General features: G+C 35.8%; 1 protein-coding gene across 2 annotated transcripts in view; it reads right to left on the bottom strand.

Annotated features, from left to right (window-relative positions):
* LOC132718131 (ras suppressor protein 1-like) overlaps nucleotides 1-13263 on the bottom strand; it is a 146417-nt gene that overhangs the window by 32185 nt on the left and 100969 nt on the right. For both annotated transcript variants that reach the window (XM_060701757.1, XM_060701755.1), the window contains one exon: nucleotides 9718-9800. In XM_060701757.1, the coding sequence (XP_060557740.1) occupies nucleotides 9718-9800 (83 nt within the window). The remainder of the gene's footprint in view (nucleotides 1-9717; nucleotides 9801-13263) is intronic.

Here is a 13263-nt window from a genome sequence, read left to right as displayed (position 1 = left end):
CTGGGGCAGGGCCAATTTTGACCTCAGGGCTTTTATTTGAACAAACTTGGTAGACACTCATTAGAACATGTTTCATGCTAAATATCTTAGCTCTAGCTCTTTGGGTTCTTTAAAAGAAGATTTTTTAAGTTTTTACTATATGCATATAGGGAAAATCAATGACCCCAAGGGGCGGGGGCCAATTTTGACCCCAGGGCTTTTATTTGAACAAACTTGGTAGACATTCACTAGAAGATGTTTCATGCCAAATATCTAAGCTCTAGCTCTTACAGTTCTTTAAAAGAAGATTTTTTAAGTTTTTACTATATGCATATAGGGAAAATCAATGACCCCCCGGGGCGGAGCCAATTTTGACCCCAGGGCTTTTATTTGAACAAACTTGGTAGACACTCACTAGAAGATGTTTCATGCCAAGTATCTTAGCTCTAGCTCTTTGGGTTCTTTAAAAGAAAGATTTTTTAAATTTTTACTATATGCATATAGGGAAAATCTATGACCCCCTGGGGCAGGGCCAATTTTGACCACAGGGCTTTAATTTGAACAAACTTGGTAGACACTCATTAGAAGATGTTTCATGCCAAATATCTAAGCTCTAGCTCTTAGGGTTGTTTAAAAGAAGATATTTAAAGATTTTTCTTTCGGTTGCCATGGCAACCAGAGTTTTGCATGGAATTTAATTCTTTGAACAATTTTTAAAGGTGACCACCAAAGGAATATTCCTGTGAAGTTTGGATGAAATTGGCTCAGTGGTTTATGAGGAGATGTCATTTAAAGCAAAAGTTTACGGACGGACGGACGCCGGACGCCGGACGAAAAGCGATCACAAAAGCTCACCCTGTCACTTTGTGACAGGTGAGCTAAAAAGGAGATAACTCTTGAATTAAAGATGCAATTTCATAAAAATTTTCAGCTCTTTTTGACTAATCACAAATATTGTTATATTTGCCATGTTTTAAGCCTATTTGTTGCCAAGGCAACCAATATTTTTTCAAAATAGGAAGAACAGATAAGACAAGCATAATCTCAAGACTACCATCTACTGCTTATAAAAGTCAAGGTCTGTCTGTTTATTTTAAAGGGCTATCTTTGAAGATTATTATGTTCAAGTTTGAAGACAATCCATTCAAAAAAAAAAACAACAAATCTACAGCCAATAATAGCAAGAACAAGTAAAATTTGGACATTTGACCATGAAGGTCAAGGTCATTTATGGATGAAGGTCACGGTTACTGTGGTCTACTGAAAGGTCTTGTCCCACGAGTTGTTGGGGCCAAGACCAAGAAATAAAAAAGTTATGATCCAGGTACAAGTTTACGGACGACAAAGGCAACGCCGCCATGACTATAACAATACCTCTACTTTTTTTCAAAAAAAATGTCGAGCTAAAAAATGGGTCAAAGACAGAAATGGCAGGGTTGTATTTGTATACCAAATATCATTAGGCTATGATGTTATGAAAATTTCCTAACATTGACCATTACTGATGAAAATTTAACTAAGTCTGTAAACAGGAAGTGGATGAGCGACAGACCTGAAATCAGATCCCACAGTATGGGACTACATGTCAATGCTGTATGCCAAATATCAAGAGGCTGTGATAAGAATTTGCTGAGAAAACTGTTACAAAAATTTCCTACCATTGACCATTAATGTTGAAAATTTAACTAAGTCTGTAAACAGGAAGTCGATTAGCGACAGACCTGATATCTAATCCTATGGTATGGGACCATGTGTTAATGCTGTATACCAAATATCAAGAGGCTGTGATAAGTAGTTGCTGAGAAAACTGTTACAAAAATTTCCTACCATTCACCATTAGTGTTGAAAATTTAACTAAGTCGTTAAGCAGGAAGTGGATGAGTGATAGACCTGAAATTGAAAACCACTGTATGGGACCATTTTTTTTTAATGCGTTTATTTAAGGTCGCCGCCGGAAAGCCCATATGGGCAACAGTACACTCAAGTCGGGCCATCCTAGAGCGTCCCGCCGAGATTTTTTCGTCGAATTTTTCCAGCTTTTATTGGTGGAGGAAGACCCCAGGTGCCCCTCAGGGCATTATTTCAGGCACGAGCGGGCACCCGGGTAGAACCACCGACCTTCCGTAAGCCAGCTGGATGGCTTCCTCACATGAAAGATTTCGACCGGAGTGAGGATCGAACCTACAGCGGTGAGGGACCAGTGATCTGAAGTCGGCGACCTTAACCACTCGGCCACGGAGGCCCCTCCTATGGGACCATGTGTTAATGTTGTATAACAAATATCAAGAGGCTGTGATAAAAAGTTGCTGAGAAAACTGTTTTTCCCTGCCCGTGCCCAACATTCACCATACTATAACCCGGGTTTTCACCTGTGCAACCTGGCCAATAATAATTTAAAATCTTATTTATTTTCTTGGTATGAATGCAAAACTTATCTTTATCTTATTAAAGGGAGATTATTAAGCCAGAATTGAATGCTCTGTAATGCCTATATGCATATAAAGTCTTTGTTAAATGAGTGTCCCTAAAGCAGATTTTGACCCCATGGCTTTTATTTAAACAAGCAAATTCATTGAATTTATATCTCCCGCCAAGTACTGTTTATTACTAACACAACAACTGCAGACATAATGCTTTATTTACAATAATTTATCATGGCATTCAAATTCCTTTTTGTATTGATAGTTTCCATAAAGTTTTGTTGAAATCAATCCAGCAGTTAAAAAAGAAATAAAATATTACTGCACAACTAATCAAGGGCCATAACTCTGTCTTGAAGGGTCTGATTAGACCAAGGCGATGATATGCGCATCTCCCCTTAGTATTTATTTTTCAAATGAAGTTTCATTTAATTCCAGCGAAATAGCAAGGAAACCATTAATACTGTACATGCATACTGCATAACTATTAAAGGGCTATAACTCTGTGTTGAAGGGTCTGACCGGAACAAGGCAACTATATGCATATCTCACCTTGGTATTGATGGTTCCCATAACATTTTGTTAAATTCCAGCCTGCAGTTGCAGAGAAATAGTGTGGAAACGATTATTGATCTATATGCATATAACATAACTAATCAAGGGCCATAACTCTGTCTTGAAGGGTCTGATTGGAACAAGGTGATGATATGCCTTTATCCTCTCGGTATTGAAGGTGCCCATAAAGTTTCATTGAAATTCAAGCCAGTAGTTGCAAAGAACTAGCGTGGAAATGATTATTATATTATTATTATTCACATTTATTATGATCTACAAATAAGGAAATTCAATGACCCCCTCGGGCAGGGCCAATTTTGACCCCATGGTATTTATTTGAACAAACTTGGCAGACATTAACTAGAAGATGTTTCACGCTTAATATTTAGGCTCTAGCTCTATCTGTTTTTTACAAGAAGATATTTTTATTTTTTACTATTTGCATATAAGAACAAGAATTTGTAACAGAGTTACCAACGTCCCCCGCCTCGGGGAAGTTTAATATGAAGCATAAGATTATGCTATTTCAAAAGATTGAGGTATGGATCTAAGGACTTTCAGTCCAAAATTATGATCAATACTAGATCTGCAAATGCAACAACAAATTTATTAAAGAAATAAAATGAATGTTAAGCTTTGACCTCTAAGTGTGACCTTGACCTTGGAGGTAGGGGTCCAGGTGTTGTGCATGACATATCGTCTTATTATTGTAACTATTTGTACCAAGTATTTTCAAAATCCCTTCAACTATGAAGAAGTTATAGATGGGACACAAAATATACCCTCTAACAGACAATGTTAATCTTTGACCTCTAAGTGTGACCTTGGAGGTAGGGACCCATGTTTTGGGCCTGAAATATTGTCTTATTATTGTGATTATTTGTGCCAAGTATTTTCAAAATCCTTTGATATATGAAAAAGTTATGGACCGGACACAAAAAATACCCTATTACAGACTATGTTAATCTTTGACCTCCAAGCGTGACCTTGACCTTGGAGGTAGGTGACCGATTTTTGCGCATGACACACCATCTCATTATTGTGAACAATTGTGGCAATCCATTCAAAAATAACAAAGTAACAGCCAAAAATAGCCAAAAAAATGAAAATTTCAATAATTTCACCTTCATAGTCAAGGTCATTTATGAGTAAAGGTCAAGGTCTGTCTGATTATTTTTAAGGGTTATCCTTGAAGATTATTATGTTCAAGTTTGAAAACAATCCATTCAAAATAACAAAGTTACAGCCAATAATAGCAAGAACAAGCAAAATTTGGACTTGAAGGTCGAAGTCATTCATAGTGTGGTCTACTGAAAGGTCTTGTCCAAAGAGTTGTTGTGGCCAAGTATGAAGACAATACACCAAGAAATAAAAAAGTTATGATCCAGGTACAAGTTTGCGGACAGCAACGGCACCATCGGCAACGCCGCCCCGACTATAACAATACCTGTATTTTTTTTCAAAGAAAGTCGAGCTAAAAATGTGACTTCTAGTGTGTTAACAAGGATTTTCCATATTTGGGCAGTGTGACCTAGCTTTTGAACCCAGATGACCCATATTCAAAGTTGACCTAGAAATCACCTAAACAAACTTGCAGACCAATTTCCAGGATATTTGGATAACAACAGTAGTCACTAGATAGTTTACAAGATTTTCTATTTTAAGCCCCTGTGACCTAGTTTTTCATCAGAGACTCCTTCCTGATCAATTTCCAGGATATTTGGATCACGTGGTAAAGTCACGTGGTGAAGTCACGTGGTAGAGTCATGTGGTAAAGTCATGTGGTGGAATCACGTGGTGGAATCACAAGGTAAAGTCATGTGGTGGAGTCACGTTATAAAGTCACGTGATAAAGTCACGTGGTAAAGTCATGCGGTAGAGTCACGTGGTGGAGTAACGTGGTAGAGTCACATGGTAAAGTCACGTGGTGGAATAGTCACCTGGTGGAGTTACGTGGTGGAATCACGTGGTAAAGTCACGTGGTAGAGTCAAGTGGTGGAGTCACACGGTGGAGTCACGTGATGGAAGAATCACGTTGTGGGATCACGTGGTGAAGTGGTAAAGTGACGTGGTAAAATCACGTGGTAGAGTCACGTGGTGGAATCACGTGGTAGAGTCAAGTGATAAAAACACGTGGTAGAGTCACGTTGTAAAGTCAGGTGGTGGAGTCACGTGGTGAAGTCACGTGGTGGTGTCACGTGGTAGAGTCACGTGGTTGAAGAATCACGTAGTTGAATCACATGGTAAAGTTATGTGGTAAAATCATTTTGTAAAGTCACGTGGTAAAGTCTCGTGGTGGAATCACATGGTAGAGTCACGTGGTGGAGTCACGTGGTAGAGTCACGTGGTGGAGTTACGTGGTAGAGTCACGTGTTAAAGTCACGTGGTGGAATGATGTGGTGGAATCACATGGTAAAGTCACGTGATAAAGTCACGTGGTGGAGTTACGTGGTAGAGTCACGTGGTGGAATCATGTGGTGGAATCACATGGTAAAGTCACGTAGTGGAGTCACGTGATAAAGTCACATGGTGGAGTCACGTGATGGAAGAATCACGTGGTAAAGTGACGTGGTAAAATCACGTGGTAGAGTCACGTTGTGGAGTCACGTGCTGTAGTCACGTGGTAGAGTGACGTGATGGAGTCACGTGGTAGAGTCACGTGATAAAGTCAAGTGGTGGAGTCACGTGGTGAAGTCACGTGATGGAGTCACTTGGTGGAGTCACGTGATGGAAGAATCACGTGGTGGAATCACATGGTAAACTGACGTGGTAAAGTGACGTGGTAAAATGACGTGGTAAAATGACGTGGTAGAGTCACGTGGTAGAGTCTCGTGGTAAAGTCACGTGGTGGAGTCATGTTGTGGAGTCACGTGGTAGAGTCACGAGTTACGTGGTAGTCACGTGGTAATGTTACGTGGTGGAGTCACGTGGTGAAGTCACGTGGTGAAGTCACGTGGTGAAGTCACAACAAGGTCTTGTCCTTAAGTATGTTCTGTTATAATATGAAGTTGATCCCTTCAATAATAGCAAAGTTACAGCCAGTTACAGCCAAAACAATGAAAATTTCAATAATTTGACCTTCAAAGTCAAGGTCATTAATGAGTAAAGGTCAAGGTCTGTCTGGTTATTTTTAACGGTTATTCTTGAAAAATATTATGTTCAAGTTTGAAGACAATCCATTCAAAAATAACAAAGTTACAGCCAATAATAGCCAAAGAAATGAAAATTTCAATAATTTGACCTTCAAAGTCAAGGTCATTTATGAGTGAAGGTCAAGGTTTGTCTGGTTATTTTTAAGAGATATACTTGAAGATTATTATGTTTAAGTTTGAAGACAATCCATTCAAAAATAACAAAGTTTTAGCCAATAACAGCATGAACAAGCAAAATTTGGACTTTTAACCTTGAAGGTCAAGGTCATTTATGGATGAAGGTTAAGGTTAGTGTGGTCTACTGAAAGGTCTTGTCCCAATGGTTGTTGTGGCCAAGTATGAAGACAATACACTAAGAAATAAAAAAGTTATGATCCAGGTACAAGTTCCCCGCCGCGACTATAACAATACCTCTACTTTTTTTTCAAAAAAAAAAAAGTCGAGCTAAAAACTAAAATATTCTCTATTATTTATCCTCATAGATTAAATATTCAGTATAAACTTGATAAAACTAAACTTGAAATAGCATGTTTATTAAATTTTAGAATAAATTTATTAATATTTTTACAAGGTATGGGCATTTTACAGTTGATCCAAATTTTGGTCTTGATCCTAACATTGATCCTCATTTTGATCTGATTTTTTTGGTATTTGTTTTGCAAATCAGCAATTATTTATTTCTCAAAAATGTACCATTTAATTCCAGCATAATACAATCAGTTTTAGTTTTATAAAACAAATAAAAAACTAGAGGATGCTTTTGTAAAAAAGCGCATGTCTCCCCCACTGCTGAGAATAACTGTGAATGGAAACAGGAATGGAAATGGAGATAAGATAATGTAATTACCCGGTAGTCACTTCAATGAAGGCTGTCTATGGATGGTTTCTATTGTTAAGGTTGTATGAGAAGATGCTTCCTAAACTGTTTGTTTTTAACCAGGTATTCAATTTTGAAGACCAATCATCCTATGAAGTTTGAGGTCTGTAGGTCTAAAGGAACTCTAGTTATCATCCGGAAACGAGAAATTGACCAACGGTCAGTGTGACCTTGACCTTTGACCTACTGACCCCAAAAACAATAGGGATCATCAGCTCTATAAGACCAATCATCCTATGAAGTTTGAGGGCTGTAGGTCAAAAGGAACTCTAGTTATCATCCGGAAACGAGAAATTGACCAACGGTCACTGTGACCTTGACCTTTGAACTACTGACCCCAAAAACAATAGGGATCATCTGCTCAATAAGACCAATCATCCTATGAAGTTTGAGGTCTGTAGGTCTAAAGGAACTCTAGTTATCATCCGGAAACGAGAAATTGACCAACGGTCAGTGTGACCTTGACCTTTGACCTACTGACCCCAAAAACAATAGGGATCATCAGCTCTATAAGACCAATCATCCTATGAAGTTTGAGGGCTGTAGGTCAAAAGGAACTCTAGTTATCGTCCGGAAACGAAGAATGGACGGACGGACTGACGGACGGACGGACAGGGCAAAAACAATATGTCTCCCCCCGAGGTGGGGGAGACATAATAAAATCAGGATCATATGATCCTGATCTTTTCTTTGTGATCACAGTGCCAGTGTCCTAGTTTTTTGACTGGAGGTGACCCATATTAAAACTTGACCTAACAATCTTCAAAACAACCCTCCTGACCAATTTCCAGGATATTAGGATCAAAACTGCAGCCACTAGAGTGTAAACAAGCTTTTCTATTTTTAGCTCCTGTGACCTAAATTTTGACCGGAGATGACCCATTTTCAAACCTGACCTAGAAATCATCAAAACAACCTTCCTGACAATTTTTCAGAATATTTGGATCAAAACTGCAGCCACAATAGTATTAACAAGATTTTTCTACTTTTAGCTCCTGTGACCTAGTTTTTGGACCAGAGATGACCCATATTCAAACTTGACCTAGAAATCATCAAAAGCAACCTTCCTGACAAATTTCCAGAATATTTGGATCAAAACTGCAGCCACTAGAATGTTAATAAAATTTCTCTATTTTTAGCTCCTGTGACCTAGTTTTAGACTGGAGATAATCTATATACGATCTTGACCTAGAAATCATCAAAAACAACCTTCCTGACCAATTTCCAGGAAATTTGGATTAAAACTGCAGCCACTAGAGTGTTAACAAGCTCTTTCTATTTTTAGCTCCTGTGACGAAGTTTTTGACCCCAGATGACCTATCTTTGAACTTGACCTGTATTTTATTGAAAAAAAAACAACAAAAAACAAAACAAACAAAAAATTGACAAAGTTTGATGATGATCCAATCAAAACTGTGACTGCTGGAGTGTTAACATCCCAATTATTGAAGATGAATGACACACAGCGACAGACATAGCCCAATCACTATACCTCACCTTGACCACTTCGTGGTCAGGTGAGCTTAAAAAACCAATGACCCCCAGGGCTGGGCCAATTTTGAACCCAGAGGTTATATTTGAACAAACTTGGTAGACACCCACTAGAAGTTATGTCATGCTACATATCTAAGCTCTAACTTTTTCCGATTTTTTTTACAAGAAGTTTATTTTAGGTTTTACTGTATAAACATAAGGAAAATCAATGACTCCCTGGGGCAGGGTCAATTTTGACCCCAGGATTTTCATTTGAACAAACTTGGTATACACCCACTAGAAGATATTTCATGCTAAATATCTAAGCTTTAGCTCTTTTGTTTTTTTACAGGAAGATTTTTTAAGTTTTTTCTTTCTGTTGCCATGGCAACCAGAATTAAGCACGAAATGGAATTTTTTGAACAATTTTTAAAGAATTCTATGCCAGGAACATTCCTGTTCAGTTTTAACAATATAAGCTTTCAAGATAATGGGCGGAAACCATACTAACATTCAAGAACCCTGCAACCTTGACCTTTGATCTAGTGACCCCAAAATCAATAGGGGTCACTTACTAGTTATGACCAATCAGTATGTGAAATATGAAGACTGTGATAAATAGTTTTAAGTTAATAAGCGATAACCATTCTGACAGTTAAGGTAGAATGCGACACTTTGCGATATTTCGAGTAGCGTCTTAAAAATTGGCATGCAAAAACTTGACAATATTTCTGATTAGGTTCCGTTGATTTTATTTCAATAGTTTAAGCCAATTTTTGTACACACCGCGTTGACCATCAAAGCCCGTTTTTTAACATGACGTCTTTGCGTATCCTTGACAACTGTTACGGGTATTTCAACGCCATTGGTGGACAAACTATCTTTAATTCTTCAGCATTCGACGGAAATTATTTTTTCCTTTAAGCTGATATAAATTTATCGTTTTACGCCGAAAAATGTTTGAAAAATGGAAAGAAAATTGTCAATTTTGTGTAAAATTTGACGTTCAGTTTAGCCGCATTTTTCGGCTTTAAAGTGGCTTATTAAAAAATTCCTGAAATAAATTTTTGATTTTTTTCGTTAAACGTACTTTAAAATGTATACTCAGTCTAAATGACTCAATTTCCATATTCAAAAGCTAAAAATGTCCTGCATTTATGATTTTTATGATTTAGTAATAATGATCAAACTTGTTACATCTGACCTCAATATATTTAGCCAAGATGTTTTTTTATGTAAAATAATTATGTTGTTTACTTACTATTTGTAAATTTTTTAGTTTTCCAATTTCAGGCGGAAATGTCTCAAAATCGTTGTCTCCTAGATACAGTGCCCTCAGTGAATCTGTTCCAAGATATAAGCAACAAGCAATTATCATAGTATTGCAAGCAATCCATAAGTCCCCTACCGGTTAGAACCCCAGCAACATTCTGATGGGCCATAGGCCATTCAATTTTACCAGTGAATGAAGACATGAATAAACTAAAATCTTTTGAGTTCTAAGTTTGTCTATATTATAGTAATGTGTTGAGTTTCCCTGCCGAGTAAGGAAATTATGTTTATACAACAGATAATCAAAAGGTCCAATTTTCTCAGGATGAATAAGTATAACTAATGTTTCAACTTTTCTCTATTTTAAGTAAATTTGTTGGAAAAAATCTTTAAAAGTGATCTCAGGAAACAGTTTTTATGAACAGACAGACAGACAAACATACAAAAAGACAGAAGGAGTCTCTTAAGTTATTTTTTTAAACATCCCTGTTACCAACATATAACATATTTTAATGCAAAATTCTTAAAGAGGAGATAATTCTTGAAATAAAGATGCTAGATTTATGAACATTGTCATATATGATGTGAGTTTTACTTTAAGTTTAAAGATACCATTTATAGTCACAAAGAAGATAAGTAAAAAAAAAACAATTTTCAAATATAGCATTAACTATAATGTATAGTAAGTAACAAAGATGAAAATAAAAATAAAATATAATGTAGGTGTTGATAATGATTGTTTATTTTGAATTTCAAGAAAATCCATGAAGAAAAAATTAGAAAGTTAAAGAATGAATAAGAAAAATTCAATGTTTAAGAAGGAGATAATTCTGGAAATATGGATTCTAGATTTATGCACCTTATCATATTATTACGATGTGGGATTTTAAAGTAAATCCTATAAGGAATGAAGAAGTTGGAGTAAAAAATACCAATTTCTCGAAAAAAATCTAAGTTTAAGGGGGACATATTTCTGGAAATAGTCTTGCTAGAGTATTTAACCTTCTCACAAATGTTGAGTGATAATAAGAAACATAAATATGAAGTTTGAAGTAAATATACACAGGCTGTCAACCAGGTCTTATCCAAAATAAAGGAGGAATATAGGAATATTTCAGCAGGAAATATAGGAGTTTTTGGACCATTTTGAGGCAAAAAATAGGAGTTTTCAACTTAAATTGTTTACATTACTAATGCTTATATAAATGTAAATTATTCTTACCTTTACACAATACTGTTTCTACAATAAAATGTCTACTAGGGTTTCTTAATCGGACAAAAATCATAATTGACCATCGAAAATAATCGAACAACCCTTTTCAATCAATCATCGATTATATAAACGAAACATTTACAATAACAAAGTATCCTAGTGTACATATCTGTTATCATACTTATTATAATATTTGTAAGAATTCCATTAATATTCTATATTTTGTGTAACTACCACTTAATTAACTGAAATAAACTAGTTACTCATGCTATGTTCATCCTTGAGTAAAATATTTAAATCAAATAAATTCATTACATCTATGAAATTATTATGTCTCAATTCGAATAAAGGAATGAGTAAACTATGTATGGGAACAAGAGAAGTTGGTCATAATTCTTAACAAAACTGCCAGTTTTTTTTTTTAATGACACTATATATTGATATTGTAACCATCTTTAGTTTGTAGAATAATTTTATACCACATATCTTCTTTGTTAGTCAAAACATGTTTATTTCATATTTACAAATACTGTGAAGCAATTTTCTAATGTCAAATTGGAGCATAGTATGTCTTTAAACTAGAATGCCTCACTGTCAGTTATTAACTTCATGGTCACCAGTATTCTTTCCATTCATTTTAATGAAAATTATTGGGTCAATCAAAGCTGGCTTTAATTTAAAGTGTTGTTATAACACAGTGAGTCACTTAAGTAACAGCAAGAAGATAAATTACTGATAATCGATTATTGAATTTTGTATTCGATCATCGCTAATCGGTCCTATAAACGATAAATTATCGATTATACTCGATCATCGTTTAATCCCTAATGTCTACCATATAAGTGAAGGAAACCATTAGCTTTGAACCACAGCATCAGCATCCCGGCAGAAAGTTACAGTAATGCATGACCATCATCTGAATGGTCACCTGAAATAAAGTTGACACACTGATACACTGCTTTTCATGGTGACCATGCAGATGGCTATGAGGAGCACAGCAGCCTTGAGCATAGTAATGTGATGCTGATGCAGGCATAGACATTCTCTTACCTGTAAAATACAAAAGGCCAAAAGCAGTACCTAAATTTAAATCTCTTTGAATTCCTCGGCAATATATTTTTGAAAAAATATAGGAAAAATATTCAAAATATAGGAGAATATAGGAAAAATAGGTTTTTTAAAATATAGGATTCTGACCCAAAATATAGGAGTTTTATAGGAATATAGGAATTGGTTGACAGCCTGTATACATTAAGAAATAAAGAAGTTATTTAAAAAAGACAACCTTTTTTTCATAAAAAAGTTCAAGGGAGGTAATTCTGATAATTTGTGTGCTAGAGTTGTAAACCTTGTCACATATGATGTGGTTGATGACCAGAAACTTATATTTGGAGTTTGAAGTAAACACCTTAAGAAATAAAGAACTTTTAGTGAAAAGCGTAAAACTTCAAATCAGAAATCTTGAAATTCAGTCTATTTGTTGCCATAGCAACCAGAATTTTCAACATAGGAAGAAAAGAAAAATATGTGCATAATCTCCAGACTGCCATCTACCCATATTTCAAGTTTCATAAAAATATGTTCAGTACTTTTTGAGTTATCACTGGATCAAGTTCATGTGTTAAATTTGCCATATTTTCAGTCTATTTGTTGCCATAGCAACCAGAATTTTCAACATAGGAAGAAAATAAAAAGACGTGCATAATCTCCATACTGCCATTGATCCATATATCAAGTTTCATAAAAATATTTTCAGTACTTTTTGCGTTATTGCGGGATCCAGTTTTGTGGACGGACGGACAGACAGACAGAAGGGCGGTGGGTAAACCTAAAGTCCCCTCCAGTTAAACCGGTAGGGGACTAACAAGCAATTATCACAGTATTGTAAGCAATCCATAAGTCCCCTGCCGGTTAGAACATCAGCAACATTCTGAAGGGCCATTGGCCATTCAATTATGCCATTGAATGAATGAATGAATGAATGACATGAATGAACTTAAATCTTTTGAGTTCTTTGTTTGTCTGTATCATAGCAATGTGTTAAGTTTCCCTGTCTAGTAAGGAAATTATGTTTATACAACAGATAATCAAAAGATCCAATTTTCTTAGGATGAATACGTATAACTCATGTTTCAACTTTTCTCTATTTTAAGTACATTTGTTGGAAAAAGTTCCAAGATCTTTAAAAGTGATCTCAGTAATCAGTTTTAAATAAGACACAGCCAGACGATCTGAAAGACACTCTGAAGGTTAATCTTTAAAAATCCCTGGTTGTTACCAGAATATAACATTTTTAAAAGCAAAGCTGCTAGACTTATGAAC

This window comes from Ruditapes philippinarum, unplaced genomic scaffold (genome assembly GCF_026571515.1).
Source record: "Ruditapes philippinarum isolate M1 unplaced genomic scaffold, ASM2657151v2 ctg56_1_1_1_1, whole genome shotgun sequence".
Classification (NCBI taxonomy): domain Eukaryota; kingdom Metazoa; phylum Mollusca; class Bivalvia; order Venerida; family Veneridae; genus Ruditapes; species Ruditapes philippinarum.
This window is presented reverse-complemented; position numbering and strand designations above follow the sequence as displayed.